General features: G+C 45.8%; 1 protein-coding gene across 1 annotated transcript in view; it reads right to left on the bottom strand.

The window, feature by feature from the left end:
* The window catches only part of SEC61B (SEC61 translocon subunit beta), a 128,539-nt gene that overhangs the window by 51,824 nt on the left and 59,009 nt on the right, over window positions 1–17,706 (bottom strand). Inside the window, exon 3 of the mRNA XM_069219630.1 lies at window positions 3,344–3,445. Within this exon, the coding sequence (XP_069075731.1) occupies window positions 3,344–3,445 (102 nt within the window). The remainder of the gene's footprint in view (window positions 1–3,343; window positions 3,446–17,706) is intronic.

Genomic DNA, 17,706 nt, shown 5'->3' with positions numbered 1-17,706 from the left:
TGACCTGTTACTTACCGGTAATCTTCATTACTCTGAGTCAACACCCTTCCTGTCACAATCGAGTATCCCATCGCTCTCTTCCTGGGATCTGGCTTTAATGTAAGGTAGGCTTGGGGAATTCAGGAAGTGAGACGGGTGACCACTCTAATTATAACAGGTGACAAAAGATGTGGTATGACAACTGGGGCGGGATGGGAAACAGGTGTGTTAAAAACTACTTGACAATTGCTCTGGTGGGAGGAGCATACATTCAAATGCCAATAACCTACGGAGAGATCGTTGACTCAGAGTAAGGAAGATTACTGGTAAGTAACTAACCAATCTACAGAAGTACTCAAGTTAACATGCATAGGCTCTCCTCCTAATGTGCACAAGCACCATGGGCTCCATTATTCTTCAAGAAGATTTACATTAATCTCTCATCTCACTGATCAAAAAAATGATCATGGCTTGCAGGATTTACACATATCATAATTGTGATAATTTTTCCTGCTGTCATAAATACTTCTGAATCCGAATTCGTTTTGTATGAAGCGATGTACGACAATGCGATTAAAAATGGAAATCAAATATATTTTCAAGAGATGGGATTTGAGACACTGTTCCTATTAAAGAAAGCTCTAGGGTAACAAACAGTATGGCAACAAGAGGGTGCCTTTAAGAGGTAAAGCAGTATTAAGAGCAAGTTATTATTTAGCTTTGCTGTTGCTCTTAGATGTGCTGTTGAGCGATTGAGTGCACAGTATAATGAGTTTCCTTTTGGTCACAGATTAAACTTTGAAAGTATAACTCCATGAAAATAATGTTTAAATTAACAGGTATTTGTTCCTTTGAAGCACAACTACAGTTGGCTCCTTATGCATTGTTGATAATTAGCTGAATTTCCAAATCATGATTAAAAAAAATGCACAATTACCTCAGGGGTAAAAAGGTGCTCAGCAAGGTTGAAGACATGCACCCCTGCTCTGGGTGCCAACTGTACTGTTGTCTGGATCCCTAATGCTGATTTTTTGTCACAGCTGAACAAGAATCACATGTGTGCGGTATGACAGGCCGGTCTCATGGATTGCAGATTTGTTGGACTGGGAGGAGTGCCCGAAAGCGCTACCCTCATAGTTGTGGAAGACTACCTCTTTCACCAGGCTTTAAGCAGCACAAGTGTGGTGGTGCTAGCACACCGTGTAATGATTAGTAGCAGCGAACAGGACCTTTTTATCCTCTAAATCGAGTGAGGCCTACAGGCTCACTCACCTTATTAAATGTTCAGCTTCTGTGTAATTAATTCACCCCCTGGCCTTCGTCAGGCAGATATGGAGTGCTGCACAGCGCTTGAGTAGTGACCCTGCACTGGATGCATGTTTGCCTGTAAGGAATAGAGGACATGGAAGAAATACTGTTGTGCAATGTGTGCACAATAAAAGCGCGCGCTGAGTATATGTATGCTTCCATGAAGTATAATATAATATAGTATGGGTGAAGTGTTGTGCAGCATGCCCATGATAAGTGTGTGTGCTGGCGGTGTGTGCATTTGTAAACCACACCCTGCTTAGATATAGAAAAGCTTCAGTGCTGTTTCAAGGTGCGCAGGGCGCTAACAGGGAAAGTATGCCATATATGTCATAGGGCACCAGGCCTGCCGGGTGAAAGCCTGTGGAGGAGCGAGAGATGCCCAGGCAGATGTATATTGCTGCATTCCTGTGAGCTGGGTGGGACCCCACAGTGGAGTGAAAGAGGAAAAGACTCCCTTTACACTTCAAAAGACTGATCTTCGATTCAGTGATGGATCACAGGCAAGGGGCTTGGGCACATCTCATGAAAGGAGATGGGTCTGATAAGGGAATCCGAGCTGGGCTGGGATTAACCTTTTGATGCACATATCACTGTGGCTGAGATCCAGGTTGAACTCTAGTCACTCCAATGACTTGTATTGTCGGAAAATCAGCTTCAGAGTCTTGCCTGTTGTGATGGACAGTCTTTCATGAGGAAAGAAGAAAAAGAGAAGGATCTACTCCAAAAGAAGCAGAACCCTAACATAAAACTTACAAGACTCAGACCTCAAACTTCGTTTTGGCGTCTGGAAATAGACTATATGAAGGTGAGGGTGAGGCCCTAAACTCTGATATCTGGCAAGCAGACAGGCAGGCTACGTGAGGAAGGTAAGCTCTGCAAGACTTCTGCCTGAGACTAGGACTGGAGGCAAGGGTCTGCTAGTCTCCCTGTTGGGTGAGGGGATATCATCCAGGACACCAAGAACATCTACCCTGGTGCACAAGCTCCTGCCTGCTTGCCAAAACCTGTACGGAAGAGGAGAGCGTTGGAGGGAGCGAGGCTCAGAGGGGAAACTTGAGAGGATTCCCTGAGCAAGGTGTGAGGCTGTGCATCGATCAGGTCATTGTCCTGTGCATCGTTTGCTTGGTGACCCACATATGCCATGAGAGGGTCACCAGAGACTAAGCCTTGACTTAAGTGCTGTATGGAAACGGACAAACCTGTACTGCCACACTGTGGTGCGCCCCCGTATGCCACTGAAGGCCACCGGTGGTGATTTTACTTCCAGAAGTGCCGAGACTTGTAATTGTCTTGGCGTGAATGCTTGCACCAAGATAGTCTGTTCGTGAGCAGTCAAGTACCATGGCAACCCCGTATGCTGCCAAACAAAGTCTCAGTCTCTCCTTCAGGCAGCACCGAATCCCTGAGCAGCATTAGTGCTGCCAGCACTAATGCTGCTCAGGGATTCGGTGCTGCCTGAAGGAGAGACTGAGACTTTGTTTGGCAGATTGGACCCACACTGCGAGGGAACTACTCTGACTGATCACGGCCGATTGCAGAGGTCGCTGTGGATGACAACACCATGCTTAAGTGGGATTGTGTAGTTGCTTCTGAATGTGGTATACCTTTGCATGTGTAGATTTAGAAATAAAATACTTCTTTTTCATACAAAAGGAAGTATTTGACTGGACACTGATTTGATGTTCGTACTGTTTGCACTTTGACTACTAAACTGTGTTCAATTACCTTTATCCACATCGTATCCCGAGGGAGCTTTGACTGCTCCACCACAGCTATTACTGAGAGATAAGTGCGGAAGGAGTACTTGGGCCAGCTGTCCAGTATCCATAGTAGATCAGGCCTCAGACACAAGGGGTAAAACCACAACAGTTGGGCTGAGTAGCCCCAATGTGCCCTGTGGCCCTCTGAAGGGGGTTTTAACAACTACCAAACCATGTGAACATTAAAGTGCTTTTACATTGGTTTATCATTTTTGGGTTTATTGATTTAGTGTGGTGAAAAAGATGTGCTATCAAGTTGGAAAAATACACATTACGGCAAATACTTAACTTACACTTTAAGACCCGGTGAATCTTCTGTATAGAACCTCCACATGCCTCCTGTTCCCGCTGATGTAGTTCGTGTAGCACTCCTATTTCCGCTGCTGGCATTTTTCCTGTGGAAAAACAGTAGTTGATATTGTAAGATAAGGAGTATGGAACAGAGCAGCCACCTTGTGTTTTTTTCATATTTATTATGCTGGTAATTCAACAATTCCTCTAAAAAGCAATGAGATCCTGTTTGTCTGAAATAATACATATTCCTTTAAGGATAGAGTTCTCTTCATTTTTAGTCTAGCCACCCAGTAGCAATTCCGCCCCACCCACCAGTTTCCTTTTTGAAAGTTGGTGGAAATCAGTAGGCAACACATTACATGGCAGGATAGGAAAGTAGTACGTTTTCGACAACTGAAGGCTCTCATTTTGAGAAAATATCCTTGCAAATACGTTGGAAAACGTGTTCTTTAGAGTCGCAAGTTGCACGAGATGAGTAGCAAACCAGCTGCAATACAGTTACAATACTCAGACACTAGGGTACAGAGGAGAAAGGACCAATTTAGAAGATTTTATGTACACAGCTCAATCAGCTTAAAAGTCTTTTTTACGCGATATAACCTTGAGAGATCAAAGGAAATGAACTAAACGTTTTGTTCCCATGGAATCACAGGCATTGACAAAGTGAATAAGCCTGGCTTAGAAGTGAAAGTGCTTCTGCACTGCCTTTACTTAAGAGGATGAACGTGGAAATGGGGGAAATAGAGAGGTACGGGAGTGATGAATGGAGTGAGTGCAGGGAGAGATTATGAAATCAGCTGGTGAGAGTGTGCACAGATAAAGGGCTAAGAACAAGGTGGTGAAGCTGTGGAATTTAGGAGAGCAGTGAGGCGAAGTGAGTGCACAGTGGAGAATAAGCGCATGGTGGATGGAAGAATAAGTGTATGGATAGGCAGCTACACGAATAGGCGAGTTTATGAAGGGGGCAAGGGCAGTGCATGCATGAGAGTGTGGGGCACAAGACTGCATAGATATAGTCTAAAATCAGGCATCAGTGAGTGAGTAAAATACATCACTGTGCACAATCACCCAGCATTTATGTATTAGTGTGAGATCCTGCTATACACTTCTTGCTCCACACTTCCGGCTCTTTCAGTAATACAAAGCGTGAAATGCCATATTTTTTCGACAGCCGCATGAGATTTATTTGCATACAATTCATGTACATAGATGTAATTTACAATTTGGTCATCTCAAAATTCTGAAATGGTACCCACACTCCTGGGCCTACGGTGGGATCAAAACTGCAAAACTGGTTATGGTGCGCTTTTTGAGAGTGCCTTTGGCATAGCATCCAAGTGGGTCTGGGCACCAAAAGGGGTAGAATCTAATACTAAGAACACAACCGAAACAGGGGAATAACGTGAAAAAAAGATAGTGGCTCATGTAGATATAGTAAATGTGTAATGACATAATACAAATTGAGGGTCGGGGGGGGAGAGGGAGGAGTGCCACAAATGAGTCAAAGAGAATTAGCTGGTCCATCATAGAGGCATTTCTTAAACTTAGGAACACTAATAAGCCCAAGTAATGATTGGTAGTTTCTCATAGGATTTTTCAAGTTGAAACTGAGCTAACGTTTTAGGGTACCTGGAGAACCAGGCACATGGATTTAAATATTGTACCTAATGTAAGGATCGAAGAGGTGGGGGTTGAGTTGGGAATCGGTGACATTTTTCTCTTCATAGCTTAAATCACTGAAATGTGGAACTATTTGCTAAACTGTGATTGTACCTTTGTAGGATTGCCTGCACACACTGTGGGCTAAACGCAGAAGACGAGTGTTTGGAGTAATAGCTCATAGGGTTGAATTGTAACCTATCCCTAGCTAGTTATTGTCCGAACCATTTAATAAAGAGCGCGATTAGGGCTGCTGTTTTTTTTTTTTTTTTCTTTTCTAACTTTCCTTTCATTGACGCTTTGTAGGAAAGTACCATCTTTTTTGGCATGTTACCCCCGATTTTACATGTATGTCAGTATGTTTTTGCCGGTCTCAACGGGATCCTGCTAGCCAGAAACCCAGTGCTCATAGTTTGTGGCCTAAATGTGTATGCCGGTGTAGTGCCTAACTGTCTCACTGAGGTTCTGCTAATCAGAACCTCTGTGTTCATGCTCTCTCTGCCTTTAAATTTGTCACTATAGGCTAGTGACTACATTTACCAATTTCAATTGGCATACTGGGCCCCCCTTATAAGTCATAGAATATGGTACCTAGGTACCCAGGGCATTAGCGTTCCAGGAGATCCATATGGGCTGCAGCATTTCTTTTGCCACCCATAGGGAGCTCAGACAAACCTTTACACAGGACTGCCATTGCAGCCTGAGTGAAATACCGCACACGTTATTTCACAGCCATTTTCACTGCACTTAAGTAACTTATAAGTCACCTATATGTCTAACCTTCACTTGCTGAAGGCTAGGTGCAAAGTTACTAAGTGTGAAGGCACCCTTGCACCATTACACGCGTGCACTACATATAGGTCAATACCTATATGTAGCTTCACAATGTTAACTCCGAATATGGCCATGTAACATTTCTAAGATCATGGAATTGGTCCCCCATTCCAAATCTGGTATTGGGGAGCCAATTCCATGCATCCTGGGGTCTCCACTATGGACCCCCAGTACTGCCAAACCAGCTCTCTGGGGGTTTTCTCTGCAGCTACAGTTGCTGCCACCCGACAGACAGGGTTTTGCCCTCCTGGGGTCTGGGCAGCCCAGTCCCAGGAAGGCAGAACAAAGCATTTCCTCTGAGAGCAGGGTGTTACACCCTCTCTCTTTGGAAATAGGTATTAAAGGCTGGGGAGGGGTAGCCTCTCCCAGCCTCTGGAAATGCTCTGAAGGGCACAGATGGTGCCCTCCTTGCAGAAGCCAGTCTACACCGGTTTAGAGAACCCAAAGTCCCTGCTCTGGCACAAAACTGGACAAAGGAAAGGGGAGTGACCACTCCCCTGTCCATCACCACCCCAGGGGTGGGGCCCAGAGCTCCTCCAGTCTCAGACCTCTGCCATCTTGTTTTCAGAGGTGTGAGGGCACTCTGGAGGCCTCTGAGTGGTCAGTAACAGCAGGTGACGTCGGAGACTCCTCCTGATAAGTGGCCAGTCCTCCTCCGAGGGCTATTTAGGGTCTCTCCAGTGGGCTTTTCCCGAGATTACGACTTGCAAGAATTCTTCAGGGTTCCTCTGCACTTCTCTCTTCGACCTCTGCCAAGGATCGACTGCTGACTGCTCCAGGATGCCTGTAAACCTGCAACAAAGTAGCCAGAAGACTACCAGAAACATTGTAGAGCCTAATCCTGACAGCTTTCTCAACTGTTTCCTGGTGCTGCATTCTCTGGGGGCTGGCTGCCTGCCTTCACCCTGCACTGAATGTCACGAAGAAATCCACCCATGGGTCGACGGAATCTTCCCCCTGTTCCAGCAGGCACCAAACTTCAGCTTCACCAGTACTCTGGGTCCCCTCTCATCCTGACAAACGTGGCCCCTAGAACACAGGTGGTGGACCCAAGTGACCCAGAATGTCCAGTGGTCCAACTGTCCGAATTTGGAGGAGGTAAGTCCTTGCCTCCCCTACCCAGACAGTAATCCTGTGCACCATGTGATCTGCAGCTACAAGGGCTTCTGTGCACATTTCAATGAAATCCTGCATGCACAGCAGAGCCTGTTCAGGTACTTCTGCGGGTGCAGCCTCCTTCTGTGAGGGCTCTCCGAGTTGCTGAGCGCCCCCTCTGTCTCCTCCTCCAAGGGGCAACATCCTGGTCCTTAGCAGCCCCCAAAATCCTCTACCGCGACCCTTGCAGATAGCAAGGCTTGTTTGTGTATTTCTGCGTGGGAACACTTCTGCAACCTTCATCGCGACGTGAGACATTTTTCATCCAAAGGAGAAATTCCTAGTCCACTTCGTTCTTGCAGAATTCCAAGCTTCTTCCATCCGGAGGCAGCTAACTTGCACCTTCATCCGGGGTTTCCTGGGCTCCTGCCCCCCCTGGCCTTAGTCCCCTTGCTTTGCAGGTCCTCAGGTCCAGGAATCCGTCTTCAGTGCACTGCTGGTGTTTGTAGTTCTTGCAGAATCCCCTATCACAACTATTGTGTACTTTTGGGGTAGTAGGTGTACTTTACTCCTACTTTTCAGGGTCTTAGGGTGGGGTATCTTGGACACCCTGACTGTTTTCTTACAGTCCCGGCGACCCTCTACAAGCTCCCATAGGTCTGGGGTCCATTTGTGATTCGCTTTCCACTTTTGGAGTAAATGGTTTGTGTTGCCCCTAGACCTATGCTTGCCTATTGCAACCTATTGTAATTCTACACTGTTTGCATTACTTTTCTGACTCTTACTTACCTGTTTTGGGTTTGTGTACTTATAACTTGTGTATATTACTTAACTTCTTACTGAGGGTACTCACTGAGATACTTGTGGCATATTGTCATAAAAATATAGTACCTTTATTTTTAGTAACTCTGTGTATTGTGTTTTCTTATGATATTGTGCATGTGATATAAGTGGTATAGTAGGAGCTTTGCATGTCTCCTAGTTCAGCCTAAGCTGCTTTGCCATAGCTACCTTCTATCAGCCTAAGCTGCTAGAAACACCTCTATTCTACTAATAAGGGATAACTGGACCTGGCACAGGGTGTAAGTACCACAGGGTCCCCACTATAAGCCAGGCCAGCCTCCCACATTGATGGTGCAGCGGTGGGATAAGAAATTGTAACTGCTTTACCACTGTGTCGTTTTGTACTTTTCATAAGAGAATCATATACCAAACAGTTCAGTGTATGTACACTTAACCCAAAAAGTTTGCTGTTCTATCCTAAAACTTTTTACAAAGTTCTGAAAAGTTTCTTAAAACTTCTAAAGGTTTTCTAAAAGTTAGAAAAAGTTTTTTCTCAGTGCTTTCAAAAGTTCTAAAACTTTTTCTCTCTTCTCCCTATCCTTAAATCTTTTCTATCATGTCTGTTGTAGAGTCCACTCTCAAGACAGTTAATGCAACTTATGAGAGTTTGAACTACAAGAGTTTAAGGAGTTAGACAGAGGTTTATGTATAGGAAAGAACCCTACAAAATAGTTTATTTTTAACATGCTTGTTGTGGATGACCAGAACCAGTCTGGCCCATCAAATGAAAGGTTAGAAAATGTAGAAGCTTCCCAGTCTGACTCAGGAGAGTTCCTTGCAAAGGGTGGGGAGGGTTCTTATCAGGGCCTGCCCCCTAGCAGGGCACCTAGTGATGCTGGTAGTGAGAAAGGGTCCCATCACAGTAGGGCATCCTTTATCCCTAGAGGCCAGGTTACCAGGGTCCAGACAGTTAGGGACAGGTCCCCCTCTGAAGTTTCCAATTTGTCATCTGTGTCAAAGCATTCCCAACCCACCCACCCTGAGGATAACTTGTTAGAAAGGGAACTCAAAAAGTTGATTGTTGAAGAGACCAGACTGAAGCTTAAACAGCAACAGCTGGCCTTAGATAGGGAACCCCTAGACATTGAGAAGGAAAGACAGAGGTTGGGGTTAGTTCCCCATGGTGGCAGCAGCAGTATTCCTGATAGTAATCCTGTTAGAGAGCAAGATTTCAGGAATCTGCACAAGATAGTCCCCCCTTACAAGGAGGGGGATGACATCAACAAGTGGTTTGCTGCACTTGAGAGGGCCTGTATGGTACAGTTGGTCCCTCAAAGGCAGTGGGCTGCTATTATGTGGCTATCTTTCACTGGAAAGGGTAGGGATAGGCTCCTTACTGTTAGAGAAAGTGAAGCTAACAACTACACAGTATTGAAAGATGCACTCTTGGATGGATTTGGCTTAACCACTGAACAATACAGGATTAAGTTCAGAGACACCAGAAAAGAGTCTTCTCAAGACTAGACAGATTTTGTGGACTGTTCAGTGAAGGCCTTGGAAGGGTGGCTACATGGCAGGTAGGTATCTGACTATGAAAGCCTATATAATCTTATTCTGAGAGAGCATATTCTGAACAACTGTGTGTCTGACTTGTTGCACCAATACCTAGTGGACTCTGATCTGACCTATCCCCAAGAATTGGGAAAGAAGGCAGACAAGTGGGTCAGAACAAGAGTGAACAGAAATTTCATATAGGAGGTTACAAGGATGGCAATAAGAAGGATGGTAAGTCTTCTGACAAGGGTTGGGACAAAAGTAAACATTCAGAGTCTTCATCAGGCCCACAAAAATCATCTGGGGGTGGTGGGTCCAAATCCTGTTCTAATAATCAACCTAAAAAGCCTTGGTGTTATTTGTGTAAAGTCAAAGGCCATTGGGCAACTGATTCCAGTTGTCCAAAGAAAAACACCAAACATCCCACCACCACAACCCCTGCTGCAAATTCTAGTGCTCCTAGTAATAGCAGCGGTGGTGGGAAATCTACTACTAATAGCCAATCCAAGGGTGTAGCTGGGATCACTATTGGCAATGTAGTTGGGGTTGGTCTTGTTAGGGAGACCACAGAGGCTATTTTAGTCTCTGAAGGTGCCATTGATTTGGCCACCCTGGTTGCTTGTCCCCTTAATATGGATAAGTACAAGCAACTTCCCCTAATAAATGGTGTTAAGGTTCAGGCCTACAGGAATACAGGAGCCAGTGTAACTATGATGATAGAAAAACTGGTCCACCCTGAACAACACCTACTTGGTCAGCAGTACCAAGTGACAGACACTCATAACAACACTCTTAGCCACCCCATGGATGTTGTGAATCTCAACTGAGGGGGAGGGGGGGGGGGTTACTGGTCCAAAGAAAGTTGTGGTTGCCTCAGATTTACCTGTAGACGGTCTACTAGGGAATGATTTAGAGACATCAGCTTGGGCAGAAGTGGAGTTGGAGGCTCCTGCAGCAATGCTGGGCATTCCAGGGCATATTTTTGCTTTAACCAGGGCTCAGGCCAAAAAGCAAAAAGGACAGGGTGACTTGGATCCTGGAAGAATAGACCATGTGCTCCCTAAAGCTAGGGTTAGTAAAGGTAAAACACTACCTACTATCCCTCCCCTCTACAGTGGATTCAACTTCTGAGGAAGAAGAATTTCCACCCTGTGCAGAACCTACACCAGAAGAGCTGGCAGCAGACACTGCTGAGCTTTTGGGTGGAGGGGGGCCTGCCAGGGAAGAGCTGAGTGTGGCACAGCAAACCTGTCCCACATTAGAGGGTCTCAGGCAGCAAGCTGTCAAACAGCAGAATGGGGATGTCAGTGACAGTCATAGAGTATACTGGGAAGATAACCTCTTGTACACAGAGGCAAGGGACCCGAAACCTGGAGCAGCCAGGAGATTGGTCATTCCCCTGCAGTACAGAGTTTTTTCTCACTCTAGCACATGACATTCCTTTGGCTGGGCACTTGGGCCAGATAAAAACTTGGGAAAGACTTGTCCCCTTGTTTCACTGGCCTCGTACGTCAGAGGACACCAAAGATTTTTGCAAGTCTTGTGTGACCTGTCAAGCCAGTGGCAAGACTGGTGGCACTCCAAAGGCCCCTCTAATTCCACTTCCAGTTGTTGAGGTGCCCTTTGAAAGGGTAGGGGTTGAGATAGTTGGCCCCCTTGACCCTCCTACTAATTCAGGCAATAGATTTATCTTGGTGATTGTGGACCATGCCACAAGATATCCTGAAGCTATACCTTTAAGGACCACTAAGTTCCTGCAGTGGCAAAGGCCCTCCTGGGAATCTTTTCCAGGGTGGGTTTTCCTAAAGAGGTAGTATCAGGCAGAGGTAGCAACTTCATGCCTGCATACTAGAAAGCAATGTGGAAGGAGTGTGGTGTTACCTACAAGTTCACCACCCCTTACCATCCACAGACAAATGGACTAGTAGAGAGGTTTAATAAAACTCTCAAAGGTATGATAATGGGACTCCCTGAAAAACTCAGGAGGAGATGGGACGTCCTATTACCTTGCCTCTTATTTGCTTACAGGGAGGTACCCCAGAAAGGAGTGGGCTTCAGCCCCTTTGAACTCCTCTTTGGGCACCCTGTAAGAGGTCCACTCACTCTTGTGAAGGAGGGTTGGGAACAACCTTTAAAAGCTCCTAAACAGGACATAGTGGATTATGTACTTGACCTAAGATCCAGAATGGCTGAGTACATGAAAAAGGCCAGTAAAAAACTTCCGGCCAGCCACGAGCTACAAAAGCAATGGCATGACCAGAAGGCTGTTCTGATCCAGTACCAACCAGGACGGAAGGTGTGGGTATTGGAGCCTGTGGCCCCAAGAGCACTCCAAGACAAATGGAGTGGACCCCATCTAATTGTTGAGAAGAAGGGTGTAGGAAAGTAGCCTCTTTCTAGCCTTGTTACCCCCACTTTAGGCCTGTTTGTGAGTATATGTCAGGGGGTTTTCACTGTCTCACTGGGATCCTGCAAGCCAGGGCCCAGTGCTCATAATGAAAACCCTATGTTGTAAGTATGTTTGTTATGTGCCACTGGGATCCTGCTAGCCAGGACCCCAGTGCTCATAAGTTTGTGAACTATATGTGTTCCCTGTGTGGTGCCTAACTGTCTCACTGAGGCTCTGCTAACCAGAACCTCAGTGGTTATGTTCTCTCTGCTTTCCAAATTTGCCACTAACAGGCTAGTGACTAAATTTACCAATTCACATTGGCATACTGGTACACCCATATAATTCCCTTGTATATGGTACTGAGGTACCCAGGGTATTGGGGTTCCAGGAGATCCCTATGGTCTGCAGCATTTCTTTTGCCACCCATAGGGAGCTCTGACAATTCTTACACAGGCCTGCCACTGCAGCTTGCGTGAAATAACGTCCATGTTATTTCACAGCCATTTACCACTGCACATAAGTAACTTATAAGTCACCTATATGTCTAACCTTCACCTGGTGAAGGTTGGGTGCAAGGTTACTTTGTGTGTGGGCACCCTGGCACTAGCCAAGGTGCCCCCACATCGTTCAGGGCAAATTCCCCAGACTTTGTGAGTGCGGGGACACTATTACACACGTGCACTATCCATAGGTCACTACCTATGTATAGCGTCACAATGGTAACTCCGAACATGGCCATGAGACATGTCTAAGATCAAGGAATTGTCACCCCAATACCATTCTGGTATTGGGGGTACAATTCCATGATCCCCCGGGTCTCTAGTACAGAACCCGGGTACTGCCAAACTGCCTTTCCGGGGTCTCCACTGCAGCTGCTGCTGCCAACCCCTCAGACAGGTTTCTGCCCTTCTGGGGTCCAGGCAGCCCTGGCCCAGGAAGGCAGAACAAAGGATTTCCTCTGAGAGGGGGTGTTGCACCCTCTCCCTTTGGAAATAGGTGTGAAGGGCTGGGGAGGAGTAGCCTCCCCCCAGCCTCTGGAAATGCCTTGATGGGCACAGACAGTGCCCATCTCTGCATAAGCCAGTCTACACTGGTTCAGGGATCCCCCAGCCCTGCTCTGGCGTGAAACTGGACAAAGTAAAGGGGAGTGACCACTCCCCTGACCAGTACCTCCCAGGGGAGGTGCCAAGAGATCCTCCAGTGTGTCCCAGACCTCTGCCATCTTGGATTCAGAGGTGTTGGGGGCACACTGGACTGCTCTGAGTGGCCAGTGCCAGCAGGTGACGTCAGAGACCCCCTCTGATAGGCTCTTACCTTTCTTGGTAGCCAGTCCTCCTTTCTTGGTAGCCAAACCTCCTTTTCTGGCTATTTAGGGTCTCTGCTTTGGGGAATTCTTCAGATAACGAATGCAAGAGCTCACCAGAGTTCCTCTGCATCTCCCTCTTCTACTTCTACCAAGGATTGACTGCTGACTGCTCCAGGCGCCTGCAAAACCGCAACAAAGTAGCAAGACGACTACCAGCAACATTGTAGCGCCTCATCCTGCTGGCTTTCTCAACTGTTTCCTGGTGGTGCATGCTCTGGGGGTCGCCTGCCTTCACCCTGCACCAGAAGCAGAGAAGAAATCTCCAGTGGGTCGCCGGAATCTTCCCCCTGCTAACGCAGGCACCAAAAGACTGCATCACCGGTCCTCTGGGTCCACTCTCATCCTGACGAGCGTGGTCCCTGGAACACAGGAACTCTATCCAAGTGACTCCCACAGTCCAGTGATCCTTCAGTCCAAGTTTGGTGGAGTTAAGTCTTTGCTTCCCCAAGCTAGACAGCAAACCTGTGTACTGTGTGATTTGCAGCTGCTCCGGCTTCTGTGCACTCTTCCAGGATTTCCTTCGTGCACAGCCTATTCTGGGTCCCCAGCACTCCGTCCTGCAGTGCTCAACCCGCCGAGTTGGTCTCTGACGTCGTGGGACCCTCTTTTGTAACTCTGCGTGGACTCCGGTTCACAAATCTTCCAAGTGCCTGTTCAGGTACTTCTGCGGCTGCTGCCTGCTTTGTGGGGGCTCTCTGATTTGCTGAGCGCCCCCTCTGTCTCCTCCTTTAAGGGGCGATATCCTGGTCCTTCCTGGTCCTCAGCAGCACCCAAAAACCTCTACCTCGACCCTTGCAGTTAGCAAGGCTTGTTTGCGTTATTTCTGCGTGGGAACACTTCTACAACCTTCATCGCGACATGAGACATCTTCCATCCAAAGGAAAAGTTCCTAGTCCTCTTCGTTCTTGCAGAATTCCAAGTTTCTTCCATCCGGAGGCAGCTTCCTTGCACCTTCATCTGGGGTTTCCTGGGCTCCTGCCCCCCCTGGACACTGTCGCGACTATTGGACTTGGTCCCCTTGCTTTGCAGGTCCTCAGGTCCAGGAATCCGTCTTCAGTGCACTGCTGGTGTTTGTGGTTCTTGCAGAATCCCCCTATCACGACTGTTGTGCTCTTTTGGGGTAGTAGGTGTACTTTACTACTACTTTTCAGGGTCTTAGGGTGGGGTATCTTGGACACCCTGACTGTTTTCTTACAGTCCCAGCGACCCTCTACAAGCTCCCATAGGTCTGGGGTCCATTTGTGATTCGCATTCCACTTTTGGAGTATATGGTTTGTGTTGCCCCTAGACCTATGCTTGCCTATTACAACCTATTGTAGTTCTAAACTGTTTGCATTACTTTTCTGACTCTTACTTACCTGTTTTGGGTTTGTATACTTATAACTTGTGTATATTACTTACCTTCTTACTGAGGGTACTCACTGAGATATTTGTGGCATATTTTCATAAAAAATAAAGTACCTTTATTTTTAGTAACTCAGAGTATTGTGTTTTCTTATGATATTGTGCATATTATATAAGTGGTATAGTAGGAGCTTTGCAGGTCTCCTAGTTCAGCCTAAGCTGCTTTGCCATAGCTACCTTCTATCAGCCTAAGCTGCTAGAAACACCTCTATTCTACTAATAAGGGATAACTGGACCTGGCACAGGGTGTAAGTACCACAGGGTACCCACTATAAGCCAGGCCAGCCTCCTACAATGTGAAACCTACGAGAATGAGTGTCTGGGATGTTTGTCCCATCTTATGCACAGGAGCATAGGTATATATCCCCGACTAGTCCATACATTGTGCATTGCCCATGGACTGTGGGAACCTGGATGTGAAGCTTGGGCATTATGCATTTTCTGGGGTGGCGAACAGGTCTACCTGAGGTGCTCCCCAGAATTTGAAGTAGCTCTTCATAACTAGAGGCTTGAGTTGCCATTCGTTATCTTGGTGCGATCTGCTGAGTAGGTCTGCTAGGTTGTTATCCACTCCCTGGAGGAACTTTGATATCAAGTGGGTGTGTGTCGGTGTGTGTGTCGGTGTGTGTGTCGGTGTGTGTGTCGGTGTCTGTGTGTGTGTGTGTCTGTGTGTCTGTGTGTCTGTGTGTCTGTGTGTCTGTGTGTGTGTGTGTGTGTGTGTGTGTGTGTGTGTGTGTGTCTGTGTGTGTGTGTGATGTTTTCATCGCTTTCCCTCCCAGCATGACAGCAGAAAGTAAAAGATATGAAAACTCCACTTTCAGCAAGGAGCATTTTTGAAGATCTTGCTTGCTGAAAGCAGAATTATGTTTCCTTTTGCTTATCTACTACCAAGTAAAAGCAAACAGCTACATCTTGAGGGTGGGTACCTCATAGGTAGTATGAGCTGGCCCTGGGGGGTTGGAGATACCAAAGGGCCATATATGGTTCCATAAGGGCCCCCCCCCTCCATCTTTTGATTCAGCCCCAGGGAGGTGGCAGTCCCAGGGGCTCCACAACGGACCCCCTGCTTTAATGTGATTTAAGCCCAGGGAGGGTGGCGGTCCCCAGGGCCTGGGGAAGGCACGCAGAATACGCCCCCATTATTCTAAAGGTATTATGCTCTAGGGAAGTGCAGGTCCCCGGGGCGCGGGCAGGGCACCCCCCACATACTATGAAGAGTTAGCCCCCCCAAGGGGGCACAGGGGGACCCTTAGACCAAAGCTAGGGGGGGGTAGAGTAAACATATCCTGCCCCTTTTCTTTTTTAAACTTTTTTGGGGAACTCGTCTGAAGTCCCAAAATAGCTGCCAACACTTCTTGTTTGAAGATTTGGCAATCAATCAGATCTCAGCAAGAGATCTCCCTGGATCCGGGACTCTGGATATACATTTTTTATTTACCTTTACTATCTTGAAGACTACTGAACGGATTTACACCAAATAAAAAAACGCCGTATTCTGCAGACCAAAAGCTACCTTTATGCCAAATTTGGTGTAATTTCATCCAGTGTTATTGGCTGAAGTCATCTTTAAAACTCCTATGTGAATTAACATGGGCAATTCACTTTTGTAGATCCCCTTTTCTCAGTCCCCGCTTGACACATCACCCTGAAACTTTTCATGCACAACAAGATTCTTGGGCACACTTTTGTTTGGAAAATTTCGCTATGATTCATCAAACGGTGTCAAAGATATAGGCAAGTCAATAAACGGTTTTTCAACAGAAACTATGTACTAACTATAACAACCTACTGGTGGCCGCTAATAAGGTGTGTATATCTATCTATCTCTCTCATATATATATATATAAATATATATATATATATATACACACACACACACATATATATATATATATATATTCACACAAATACATATACACACACATATAATATATATATATATACACACACACACATACACAAACATATATATCATTTTCTTGTGGCTCATTGTATGCTTTGGGATCCAGATTTTTGCCCTGGCTGGCCGTTATTTTCTTGTGATCCTTCGTTATCTTGTATATATATATATATATATATATATATATATATATGGAAAATGTCACTTACCCAGTGTACATCTGTTCGTGGCATGAGACGCTGCAGATTCACATGCTGTGCATAGACTAGTAAGCAGTTATCTCACCAAAAGCGGTGGCTTAGCCTGTAGGAGTTGAAGTTATTTGAAATAATGTTCGTAATACAGCCTGTCCTACTGTGGCTTGTTGCGTTGTTAACATATCTACACAGTAATGTTTAGTGAATGTATGAGGCGTAGACCATGTGGCTGCCTTACAGATTTCTGTCATAGGTATATTTCCTAGAAAAGCCATTGTGGCGCCTTTCTTCCTAGTGGAGTGCGCCTTTGGCATAATAGGTAGATCTCTTTTTGCTTTGATATAGCAGGTCTGAATACATGTTTGGATATTGGATTTCCTGCATGAGGTTTTTGGAAGGCTACAAACAATTGTTTTGTTTTGCGAAACTGTTTTGTTCTATCAATGTAATACATTAGTGCTCTTTTAATGTCTAACGTATGTAAGGCTCTTTCGGCAACTGAGTCTGGTTGTGGAAAAAAGACTGGGAGTTCCACTGTTTGGTTTAGGTGGAACGGTGATATAACTTTTGTTAAGAATTTGGGATTTGTACGGAGAACCACTTTATGTTTATGTATTTGTATAAAGGGTTCTTGTATAGTAAATGCTTGTATTTCACTTTCTCTTCTAAGAGATGTGATAGCTATTAGGAAGGCTACTTTCCAGGTTAAGTATTGCATCTCACAAGAGTGCATGGGTTCAAATGGTGGACCCATGAGTCGTGTTAATACAATATTGAGGTCCCACGAGGGGACTGGTGGTGTTCTCGGGGTATGATTCTTTTTAAACCCTCCATAAATGCTTTTATGACTGGGATTCTAAAAAGTGATGTTGAATGTGTAATCTGCAGATAGGCAGCTATTGCTGTGAGATGTATTTTAATAGAAGAAAATGCTAGTTTAGATTTTTGTAAGTGTAGTAAGTAGCTTACAATATTTTTCGCGGAAGCATGTAGTGGTTGAATTTGATTATTATGGCAGTAATAAACAAATCTTTTCCATTTGTTTGTGTAACAATGTCTTGTAGTAGGTTTTCTAGCTTGTTTAATGACCTCCATACATTCTTGTGTAAGGTCTAAATGTCCAAATTCTAAGACTTCAGGAGCCAGATTGCTAGACTGAGCAATGCTGGATTCGGGTG

Source organism: Pleurodeles waltl, chromosome 2_2, assembly GCF_031143425.1.
Source record: "Pleurodeles waltl isolate 20211129_DDA chromosome 2_2, aPleWal1.hap1.20221129, whole genome shotgun sequence".
NCBI classification, from domain to species: domain Eukaryota; kingdom Metazoa; phylum Chordata; class Amphibia; order Caudata; family Salamandridae; genus Pleurodeles; species Pleurodeles waltl.
The sequence above is the reverse complement of the archived record's forward strand: the minus strand, read 5'-3'. Positions and strand labels throughout refer to the sequence as shown.